This window comes from Cloeon dipterum, chromosome 1 (assembly GCF_949628265.1).
Source record: "Cloeon dipterum chromosome 1, ieCloDipt1.1, whole genome shotgun sequence".
Taxonomy (NCBI): Eukaryota; Metazoa; Arthropoda; class Insecta; order Ephemeroptera; family Baetidae; genus Cloeon; species Cloeon dipterum.
In genome coordinates this window covers 13,115,359-13,127,575 of record NC_088786.1, presented here as the reverse complement: position 1 = coordinate 13,127,575, position 12,217 = coordinate 13,115,359, and the positions used below count along the sequence as shown (strand labels likewise).

The 12,217-nt window shown below is 40.4% G+C and overlaps 1 protein-coding gene across 1 annotated transcript; it reads right to left on the bottom strand.

Annotated features, from left to right (window-relative positions):
* Positions 1–10,442: 10,442 nt before the first annotated feature.
* LOC135948272 (forkhead box protein D1-like) lies at positions 10,443–12,001 on the bottom strand. Its single transcript, XM_065497481.1, has 2 exons — positions 11,013–12,001; positions 10,443–10,672 (listed from the first exon to the last, which is right to left on the bottom strand). Exon 1 carries the CDS (start codon positions 11,959–11,961, stop codon positions 11,071–11,073), a length of 891 nt encoding a protein of 296 aa, XP_065353553.1. The 5' UTR covers positions 11,962–12,001; the 3' UTR covers positions 10,443–10,672; positions 11,013–11,070.
* Between the last annotated feature and the right edge of the window lie 216 nt (positions 12,002–12,217).

The window sequence follows — 12,217 nt, the reverse complement described above, 5'->3', positions numbered from 1 at the left end:
TGTACGCACCATCTGTCTTGTGTTGGGGATTGCGCTCTCGCTCTGTATAGTTGTGTGTGCACACACAATTATACGCACACTCACTGTTATGGCTGCTGAATCGAAATAATGTTTGCCCAACACTGCAGACCAAACATTTAGCGGCAGGCGTGACAGACAGAAAACTGTCAGAAAAAGAACACATGCCCGTGAAAAATTTGAGCACGAGCGCGTCAAACTATCCTGAATGAAAGCAAAAATAGGCGGCGGGAATATTTATTTGTTACGTTTGCATTGAAAGATTTTTTTAATTGAGAGAAAATTATTATTTTTAAATAATATAAATGCATTTCGCTCCACAAGATAGATACAAAATGGAGTGTGGGTTCGAGGAGCCGTGAGAGAAATGCGTCTTTTGGTAGTGTAATTATTCATCTTTTATTATTTAGTCTCGTGGTTTGAAGTAGTAGAGTTAACACTGTGAAATATTACAACTAATTAAAATCACAAACAATAAATAATTTGAACATGAAAATATCAATTTTGGACATCTACAATTATTATACAATTTTATAAGGTCTTACCCCATATAGTGCGGGTCTTATTAGTATGAGATCAAAGTTTCTTGAATATTTTAGCGCCAATTCTCAACCCAGAGAAGAGATCATGTTGCGACTGCTGCCGTGCGAGGCTAAATGTGCAGTGGGGGTGAAGGTGCAGCAAGGGTGCAATGCTTATCACACAACTTTTTACACTCCCACCTTGTAGGAGCCACCTTTTCCCCCACTATCACCTTATGAATAACGCGACCCCTCTGTGCGCTAGCGAGCGGGGAGGAGGTCATTGTTAAGGAGAGTAAAGGTTTACCTTTACTCTCCTTAAGTTAGGCCGTCGCAAGCGGCGGTCGTCATTTCTGATAATAAATACTCAAGTGCTCAAATGACAAGAGGAGTTGTATAATTGTTTGAGATCACCTGAGGGAAAGTAAGTTGACTTAAAGCATTTTTTTTAAGGAAGAATATTTATTTGTAATCTTTGGAAGTCCAGCCAACTCATTTAAATAACGTAAATCTCCGTATTTGAGCACTGTCCGTCTGACAGTGACGGAGTTCGAGGACACCGCCTGTCGACCACGAGATTGACCAAGGCGAGTGCCCGGCTCTGGGTGCCGATGACCGGCCGAAAGAGTCCGAATTCAGTTTAATCGCGGGAACTCCCACGAGAGAGTTCCCGCAGCCCAAAACAGAACAGGCTAGATCTGGTCGCCGGCTCCTCAAGCCGCGCCAGATAGTAACGCGGAGCGCAAATTCCCCTAGACGCGCGTTACAACCTGGCGATACAGGTTTAATTCAAACTAGTTGCAGTGACAGTAGTGGCGAGAAGGCACCACAGGAGAATAAAATCAATGGAAAATGGAAAAAATTGCAAGAAAAAATAGTAATTTATCTGGTTAGAATTGGAAATATTAAAAAAATACCATCAAAGCTCAATCAGATCTCAATTAAAAAGGTATGAAATATTTTTTCTGTAATAAGATGGCTGGTAAAGACAAAAATCATTTGCAGTTTTGAATTTAGCTTTTTGGATTGTAATACGTTCTGATGCTTAAATGTTGCTTCTATTTCCCAGTGCAAAAATGTCCGAAATATTTTGTTTCCAAATATTTATGTTTTGCTGCTCATTCATGTGATTTATAGACAATGTGGTAGAGTTACCTCCTGCTAATCCACAGTAAACGTAATTTTGAATCTAAAAATTGGAATGTGGCTAATTTCCAAATTTTTAAATATCATAAATTTATTTTCTCCGCACTTTTTTTAATTTTATGAAACTTTTGATTTATCAAAAATATTTTTAGCTTTGTTGCTAAAAATCAAAATTTAAAAAAAAATATTGTTCTAAAAAAGAAAATTTGTATTTGAATCCCACACAGAGGAGTGATGTCGGCTTTGAAGTGATTTATTGGATTGGTGTTTGCCTAGTTTGTGCGATATCGTAGCGGTTGTTCACTGGTACACAGAAACAAGACAAAAATCGTCTGTCAAGGCAGGGCGCGCAGCAATTGCGGCAAAGCGCGGGAGACGCGCGTGTTTTATGATTGAGCGAGAGGAACACATCAAACCAGTCGCGCCGCCTTTTTCTTTGAACATTGATTGTGTTTGGAGAGAGGAAAAAGGAAAATACATTTATGTTTGACTACTAACATTTCTCTCCCCACAAAGAGATGAGAGCATCAAACATTATTTGTATGTGTAAAACAACTTTTTCTAGGAAGTAAGAGCCAAACACGCACCGCACCACACACACAGCACTACTTCTCTTTTTAACATTTTGATATCTTTATAGATGGTCTCCGCGGGCCGTTTATCTTTCATCTGGCGTTTACACTCACGCACCTCAAGAAAATAAACACTTGCGCAGGATATGCCCTGGCTGTGCTGCAACTTGTACTCTTGACGAGATCTGTTTGCGCAGTGTGTGCTCCATAATCTCGCACCATATGCCAAACGTGAGGTGCTGAATTCTAGTCGGCAAAAGAACTCACTTTGCTTTTATATGGAGCAAGTTAAGAGAGGTTATGACCTGATTTTTAGATACCACATTTAAAGATTGTTATAATTGAAATAATTAATTACTAACAATTTTTGTATTAAACAAGCCTATAATTGACCAACCAAAAAATATTTTTCTGCCTGTTTAACTTTCTACCATACATTAGAGAGTTTATTGGATGTAAATAATGTTCGTTTTGAACTAATAAGTAATTTTAAACCAAATACTATCATACCATGTTGTTATTGACAGCCCCTCAAAAATTGAAAAATAAGGCACGATTAAAATTCCGAACCCCAACAGCATCAGTCAAAAGCATTTGCATCTGTGCATGCTCTTTCTGCTTCGGAATATTTAATGTTTCGCGGCCGACTTGAAAGAAATGGTCTGTGCAAAAACTCAACGCAATTGCTGCTCAAACTGCCGCTGCGACCGAGACCAATGCTCTTGTGTTTATACTCGCCGGCAATAAAACTCAATATAATATTTATTCTCGCTGTGTGGACGTTGCAAGCTGTTAGTTTAGCTTGCCGACACGTTTTTATGTGGTGATGGCGTATAAAAATACTTTATTTTTTTTGCCAAAATCTGCATTATATTTGATTTGGAAATATTACCTCACAGCCACATCATATTTTGTTTGCAAGTCAAAGTAAATAACTAATTCATTCTAAATAATGACTTATTAATGTATAATCCCACACTACTGAAAATACATTTCGTAATATTTGAAAAAATTATGTATGCGGCATTCTGATTGAATAGATCTCTTAAAGAAGCGTTGTCCAGATAAAATTAATTTACTTATCTTATTTCTAGTCTCTTATTTAATAATTTGTTTTGAGTCGATTAAAACAAAAAAGGATAAAGTTAAAATTTAACCGACTGTATAGACTTTTGCTACAAAATCAAAATATACGAAATTCCGCTTTAAAATTACTGACATGTATATTTTATGAACGAATTGCTAATAAAAGTGCTAGAATGAAATGCGCCGCTCTTTACCATGCAAGCAAACTACCCGAGAGCTCTAGTTATAGTTACCTCCTTCCTTGCTACTGCCGTTACGGAGGGATGAAATTAGCTAGCGTCCCCGCAGACTGCTATAGCTGCAGCTTGTGCTATCGAGTCAACGGAATCAGGACTTCGAAGAATCGACAACTGCGGGGCTCTAGTGGGTGAAGAGCGGCACATATTAGCGAAATTTGCAGCACGGCTACTGTAGGCTACTGAAACTATATCTCCTGTTTTACATCGAGGCAGTCGAAGTCGCCGAGAAAGACCTGTGTCGCTCGAGGTCTATACCACATGATGACATCCTGCAACGGGAGCACTAAGTGGTTCCTTCAGAGTGAAGTTGGAAACTGGAAGCATCCGAGAAGGGAAAAACTACCCCGTCGTTGCTGCGAGTGAGTTGACCTTGCTCCTTTTAAAGTAAACGATCTGATCACCCATGATTTATTATTGCCTGTTTGTCATTTTACCAATATCTGCTCTTTTCCAGCGACAGGGCAAGTGATTTGCCGGTGATTTTTTCACTTTAAAGTATAGGTGTGTACAAAAATAATATACACGTCACAATATAGTGAATTCAACTATTTGTATATGAGATTAAGCTGTCAACAATTGAAAGACTGCTCCATACTTCCATTGCAGAAATTCAAAAGCATGATTCATTACACATGAAAGAACCAGCACACAAAAACAACAAATAATTGAGTGGGTTCTCGAGGCCTTTTTTGAAATAGTAATTCTTGTGGGTGGCAAACGAGAAGATAAAAAATGCCGCCAATCTCGTAACTGTCGGGTGTAATGCGTGTGGGCCCTATTGAAGTTTCCTCACTCGTAAGAAGGGTCCAGCTTTGAAGTTCGCTTCAATAATTTATAAACTGATTCGCAGTTAACAAAAGTAAATTTTGCTCGTTCCCCATTAATAGCATGAACATATACCAACACAGCGGTTGTATTTCAGAGAGGATTTTCATCGCTCTTGTTTATTTTTACATGAACGGCACCTGTACGTTGTTAAATGATCCTTCACTTCCGTCTTAAGTCGTTCATTCAGCCCGCTGCTCTATATTTTTCTTATTTTTCACAGGGAATGAATCGAGCTACTGGCTTTCCGGGAAGATCCTGAAACACTTTGTGTGTGTGTGTGCAGCAATTTTGAATCGATTTAAAATCTGCTGCTCGGGTGGCCTAGATTTAGAGACGCAAACTGCTGCTGATGTAACTCATCCCTCAGATTGTTCATAAGGAGCATTTATTCGCGTGCCACCGGAGTCGCTTCGCTGCCGCCGCTAGCAAATTAAAATGACATAGCTTTCCTCTTCGCTCGGCAAATAGCGAAACTTTGTCCCAAGTTTGCGACAACATTTAGCTTGAGAAAGACAACTGTTGTACTTGTACGCGCGCGAGGGAGCACTTAGCACTGACGATTTCAGCCCAACTTCGCTTTTTGTTTTCAAAGTATGTGTCAACATATACAATGTGAAAATAAAACAATTCACAATCGGAATCCAATGATTCGAGAACTGCTGTGATTTGATTGAGCATCTGACAAAGGAAAGGTTTTCAGCTGAAAACAATTCTTACCATACCAAAGAATTCCAATTTTAATTTCATGTGATAAAACTAAACTGGAGTGTGAAAATTTTCTCAGGGATAATATGCTGAGGTGTTTCGTAAAGGCTTCCCTCCTGAGAGTTTCCTGGAGATAATATGAAGTCTAAAAGAGGTTGCTATCACATTTAACAAATCACAAATAAGATGAAGCAATTGAAATGCTTTCCAGCCCGGTGCGTACTCAACTAGTTTACAATGGTAACATTATATCATCAGCTCGGACAAGATTAACATTATAATCGACTCTTTTCACTGCCGACAGATTTACATCTGGAAAATGATGGCGAGACACTCTCTTTGTTTGTTGTCAGCGAATGGATACAGTTGCATTGTGAAAGGTAAAGCCGCGTAAAAAAACGTGTGCGCTTAATTTGGCCCTTTTGCTTGCACCGACCAATCAAACGACGTAAATTTAGTTTATGGGGAAAATGAGCAGAGATACGACGATAATCATAGTGTTCATCTCTTGTGGGTTTTCAACTATAAACCTTAAAAAAGCAATACACTAAAATCATGACCAACATTATTTACGGCCTTGACAATTCGTTGCGATAAAAAAGCTAAATAAAACGCCTCGGCCAGAGATTGCAGGTGTCGGAAAAACTGCGATGGTGTGCGGTCGCCGAGATCTTGGGCGCTGATGAGTTCTCGAAGTTTCTCTTCTGTCGTTGCTGCGAAACGCACGATGACCTTGTCCTTGAAAGCGTCGTAGTTGGTTTTGAGTTCGTCGTCGTCCAGGATGTCATCCATGTCCTGAACGGCCTTGATGTCGAGACTGCGATTCACATGATAATACTTTGTCGTGTCATTCTTGATGTTCCGGGTGGGGAAATGGCCAGATTTCATAGATCATACTCGCAAGTAGAAACACACACAAAATTTAATCTCAAAAGATTGACGTGGGGGAAACCGACCATTGTCATCCCCATCACTCAATCTCTGTTTACTGCTCTCTTTTGTATTAGGTTAAATCAGTGGAACGGATTATGAAGTATTTGTAGGCGACCACCTACGATTTTGCTCCTAAGGTGGTCTCTATTTCAGGTGTTTCGACATAGTCGGTGGAAATGTTGAACTACTCAATAGTTTACATTATCAAAACTATCGAGCTTAAGATAAATATTTTTAGTATAATATCACTATTACATTGATTTTTCTATATAGTGATCTGCTTATTATTTTGTTATTTTGCTTGATTTTTTTACTTACTTGATAAATATTTAACTTAAGAAATTAGAGAGTATACCTTTTATAAGGACCGCTTCTCAGCGTGGGCTACCTGCACGGCTGCGACGGGAGGGGAGCAAAAGTGACCTGCCATGCAGATTGCATACACGCTGACAAGGGTCCCCATAAGGGCTCACCTTTCAATTAAGAATAATGCAAACTAATTATCAAAAAAATCGAACATACCCATGATTATAATGCGCATCCAGTATGCTGTGGGGCAGAAAAACTGCGTGGCTTTTATATAATTAAACTAAGTCCTAAATTGGATAATCTGGAATAATAGAAGTTTATCTCTTATCCAGATGGAATTTTGCGTCCAGTCATAACGGATGGATACGCCCATTGCTGCGGTGACACATTGTATGTGTATCTGGTGGCCTGCGCTGAAAAGATAAACCATTTCAGTTCTAAACAACCACTATGTTTCATTTTTTTAAGAAAACCTAAAATTTATGGATTTGTATTTTTCCAGATATATAAATCAATATTGTGTGTAATCATAGCAGTCTAAAATTCGCAACCCAATTGAGCAGGTCAACAAGCATTGCGAGGTTTTGATTATCTGCTGTTCAAATGGTCGGATTGACGGGAAGGAGAAAAAATGATGTGCAGCTTCAAACGCAAAGCCAGGTGCTGTGTGTTTTGCCCGCGCGACCAGTTTACTAAATTTATTGAGAGAGACGTCTCCCCGCGCGTGACAAAAGGGGTGGAAAGGGCGCAAGCAAGCGTGAAATACTCGTGGTGAAGTTTACAAGCCTTGTCGGCGAGAGCGGCCATAATTGTTGGCGTCGTCATGAATAATAATTATTATCATAAGCCGCGCGCACCGCGATTTTCATACGGCGTTGTATCTCTGGCGCGGCAGCCATCATTGTTGATCCAGCGCATTATTGTGATACACGTACCTCGGTCTTTTCTTTATTTGGCGGTGTAATCATTTTTTCGAGCACCTAGCTTTCTCCCTTTCAAATGCAAACTCGTCGTGGCCGTCGGCAAAAATATATATTTGTGTTTTGCATGACGCGCAACGGCTGCCGCCTCGTCAGAAAACATAATAAAGCATTGCGCATATTGCATGACTGTGTATACTTTTTTGGGACTGTGCACGTGGTGTTGAATTATATGAGAGGTCTTTTAAAATAGCAGTACCGTTTGAAGGATTATTTTTTTGCTATGCGTAAAAAGGTGACAGTTCTTTTAATTATATTTTTTTCTTTTGCCATTCATTGAAGAAGAAATGTGTATAGCCAACTGCATAATATTGACTTAAAATATTGCTTTGAAATGCCAATATTAATGATATAACAAATTACTAAATTTTCAAGTACTATACTCGTTCAATTTTCAAAACCATCACAAATAATTAAATTGCTTTGTTTCGGATCATTTTACGAGTCACAAGCATTTGAATTCAATTATTTGTCTTTTTTATTTTGAAATTTTCTTCCATAAAGATCTGAAGAGACGATCGATGTTTTAAACTTTCGTATTCGCAATTTAAAACCGATGCACGGAAATAATTTCACGCTTTAATTTGCCATTCTTGTCTGGGGTGTTGGATTGCAGGAATACAAATCGTCTGACTGTCTTTAAACCAAACGCACTTCCTTTTCCGCGCGAATGAACAAAATATCATATTGCAGGTAGAAAGCGGCATAAGAAACCTCAAACGTCATGTCCTGTCCGAGCAGCAATCCGCTTCTGAGAGGGTATATATATGACATTAACGCGCCAGCAGCGGCCAGCTTGGAAAGCTGTGACTTAAAGGCAGCTAAGGGCAAAACGTGTGTGAATGAGTCCTTGAAAGGAGATGCGCGAAAGTTCTTATTCATTTCAGTTCTAAAAAAATAGAATATTATGGATTTGTATTATTTCAGGTTTAATCTAATTTTCCTCTATAAAATTAATCCTTATATTAGGCAAAAATTTGAAAATTTTACCAACGTACATGATTAAACTTTAAGGTAATAATAATGATAACATCAAAAGGAAGAGCATGAAAGAATTATATTAATACAAATTAAATCGATTTTTAAAGGCGAGAATAGTATTTTTTTAAATTGAACTATATAAATGAGCTATTTTTAATGCATTCCAAAACACAAATATAAAAAATTTCAATTTTTCAGAGCTCAACTGACTTTTCCAGTTCGTGCATCTCCTTCCAAAGACAGATATTAGAAGCATCACGCAGAAGAAAAAGCTGATTATCGCACATGAGTGGAACTGACGAAGAGCTTGAGTGGCCAAAACTCTTTAAGTGCGTCGTACACAGAAGCCATGCGAGCCGCTGCTGCTCACCTATACACACGTATGCACGCTTATTTATCGAAACCAAAACTAATTTTTAGCAGCTCCAACAAAGGGAAGCCTTGCGGTGGTGCGTGCATAGTGACACACTGACAGAACGCGCCGCGCGGCTTAAGACGGAAGTATCATTTTTGCTGGCCAAATATTTTACTTGTCGTTTTGCTCCAAATCACGAACGCGACGCCTGAAAGGATTTGGTTTGCTTTTTGCTGGGCTTCGTGTACTCACTAAATTGGCTTATGAAACTCCCTAGTCTACAGCATAATAATATAAACAAATTATTGAGCTTTGTCATACCTTTTCTCATAGGCTGTTTGAGCGCTTTAAAACTGTATAATACCGTATTAAAATTAAAAGCCACTATATTATTACATATTAAGGTTAAATACAAGTTTGTCAGAAATAAGTTTGTATTAATTTAAATAAGAAAATATACTAAATGTTAGGATTGAGAAAATTATAACATCAATGCAAAATGAAATTTGTGCTTACATTTGACTACTTCAATTCATATGTTGTATTTTGCCAATAAAATCATGTCACATTTTTTTGCAAAATCTCTCGCGAAAATGTTTGTCGTTTGATGCAACATTGCAGTACGGTGGAGCAATCAAACTTTTGAGTTTAAAATAACAAAATAATATACACTAGTTTACTCTCGCAGTCAATACATTTAGTATAAAAAGAAAAGAACGCAAGAAATGGCAAATATTGCAAAAACGAAAAAATAAAGGGTAATCTTTCGTCACTCTAAGCGGGATTACAATATAAAATTCAACGCGCCAAATTTCCCCCTTTCCTAGAACCTGGCGGTAAAAATATGGCGTTTCGAACGTCCCGTATAAGAGAGATAGCGCGGGCTGTTAACAATAGTAAAATGTTTGATTTAACGATGGGGCTGTGAGTGGATTAAATTTGAAGAGATAGAGCAACTGATTGTGCGCCAAAAAGAGCTGCTGCAGCCGGAATGGAGCGCACGATGAGCCGCGGCCTCTTGTGCGCCCCGTCATGCGGAAGCAAAGTGAAAGAACGGAAAACGAGAGGCGAGCATTGTGATCTCATTAAATAATATTAGCTCTGCGAGTGATCCTAACCGCTCTCTCAATTTATATGGGTGCACTCCTGGTTTTCCGCACCTTTTGCTTCGGCTGCGGCGATTTCAAAGGGCGACGAGCACGTAAACTTTTTAATATAACACTCGCTCTTCAGTCAGATAGCAGCTCATCAGAAATTTGTTGGAAAGCTGCCGACGACTCTTTATTTTCAATTCAATAAGATGAACAGCCAGCTATGCAATTCTATAAAAAGCGACCAGATGGGTCATGAGTGATAAAATATCAAGCATAAAGTATATATTTTTTATCTGGTTGTTGGATTTTAAAGTCATGTATGTGGCTATTAAACTGGCAATAATAATTTAAATTTGCAAAGATTTCGAGTACTGTTTTGAAAAAAGAAATTTAGGTTGGTGGAATAAGATGCAGAAACGTGATGAAGCTAATTTAAAATCAATCATGTTTGCATGAAGCCCGTCAAAGACAATAATGTGTGCAGTTTAAAGGCGTTCCCAAAATATGTTAAGCACTTTATACACATACGCATATTTCAATAGTTTAGTATCAGAATTCAATTATAGTTTGATCTTTATTTTTGACATCATAGAGCCATGAATTTCAATCATCAAAAAATGATTTTTACGTTCTTGGGAATATTAACTTTTAAAATAAACACGCGTAGAGTTTTTCAATTCAATATCTTTTTTTATTAATGGCACATATTAACAAACATTTTAAATAAGTTAATCTCCTATGTACAGAATATCACAGTTGAGGAATAATTCAAATTGGCGTTAGAATACGGACTGCTCAACATTGTTTTGTGGATCATGAATCCAGCGACAAGAAGATGCAGAGTTTTCTCAACGACGAAATCAGCAAACTCATTCTCCGCAAGCGTGCTCGCATCATTTGTGGATCTGTGAACCAAGTCAGAAAAGTGAGCTAAAAGGCAAAATAATCTGACACCAATGGATACCAAAATCAACTGCGGTCATTATAAGCGGCTCTTTTTGAGTGTGAAAATTGAAGAAACATGTGTTTAAACAGCCTCTTTTTAAGGCATATTATTTCTTCTGAAACCCGACACTCTGTTGCCGGGGCTATACTGCCACCAACAGAGAGGCAGTCGGTTGTTTTGCGTTTACGCAAAAGTGAGGAAACTTGACCGCCTTTACAAGTTTTTCTTTCAACGCTCCGCATTATTTAGATGGAAAGCGTATATAAGAGCTTTACAGAAGTCAAACTTAAATTGATTACCTCGGCTTTGCGAGACCGATCTAATTCATGCCGTGGTGGAACGGTTCAGCGAGTCCACCTAGATGCTCGTGTTTCCAGGTCCGAGGCGGAAGGGCAGGCCAAGGGGTGCGAACGCAGAAACGTGCTCGGAGGCTGCGGGGCCGGCGCTACCCATGAGCAGCGAGTCGATGGTGAAGCCCGACTTCAAAGCGGCGGCCGCCTTGTTTTGGTACAGGGTGGGCACTGGCCGCAACAGGGGAGGCATAGCCGAGGGTGGCCCTGGGGGAGGTAGCGGGGGCAGGTGCGCGAAATGCGGCATGCCATGCAGGAAGGAAGACAGCAGTGGCGGCTGCGGTGGCAAGAAGAAAGGGTTGTGGGCGCCGTGATGGTGGTGGTGGTGCGGACCCCCAAATTGGTGATGGCGGCCTCCGAGGTGGAAATCGCCGAGAGGGTGGCCCGGGGGCGGCTGGCGCTTGTAGCGCTTGCGCCGGCGTAAGAAGCTACCGTTGTCGAACATGTCCTCGGCGTTGGGGTCGAGCGTCCAGTAGTTGCCCTTGCCGGGGTTGCCCGGCTCCCTGGGGATCTTGACGAAACAGTCGTTGAGCGACAGGTTGTGCCTGATCGAGTTCTGCCACGCGGGGAACTTGTCCCGGTAGTAAGGAAAGCGCGCCATGATGAAGTCGCAGATGCCGCTGAGCGTGAGCCGCTTCTGCGGACTCTGCAGGATGCTCATCGTGATGAGCGCGATGTACGAGTAGGGCGGCTTGACTGCCGTCTTGCCGCCAGCCTTGCCTGCGCCCGCCGCCTCCCCAGGGCTGCCTGGCGACCCCGACCGTGCGTACATGCACTCGCCGCCGTCCGAGTCGACGTTGATGTCCGAGTCGCTGTCGCTCGCCGACGCCTCGCCTGCGCCTCCGCCGTCAACAACTGTCGGGGGCGGCAAATCGGGACTTCGCCACTCCATGGTCATGTCTAGCACTGTTTTTGTACGCTGCGAAAAACCGACTGCCGCAGCGATCCATGTGCGGTCTACAGCTGCTGTCGAAGCTCCTCCCTAAAGGTGGAGGCGAAAATGTAAAGAGGAGGAGCCTTTCCTCTGCTGCATCCTCAACTGAAGAGCGTAATAATTAGTACAAGTTCTATAAATTAATTTACACCACTCTATCTAAAGCATTATTTAAGATGTTTGCTACATTTTTCAAATCAAAGTCGTCTTGGGAAAAAAT

What these genes read in the sequence shown, in the direction of transcription:
- LOC135948272 (XM_065497481.1), bottom strand. Translation starts at nt 11,961, where the DNA reads ATGACCATGGAGTGGCGAAGTCCCGATTTGCCGCCCCCGACAGTTGTT.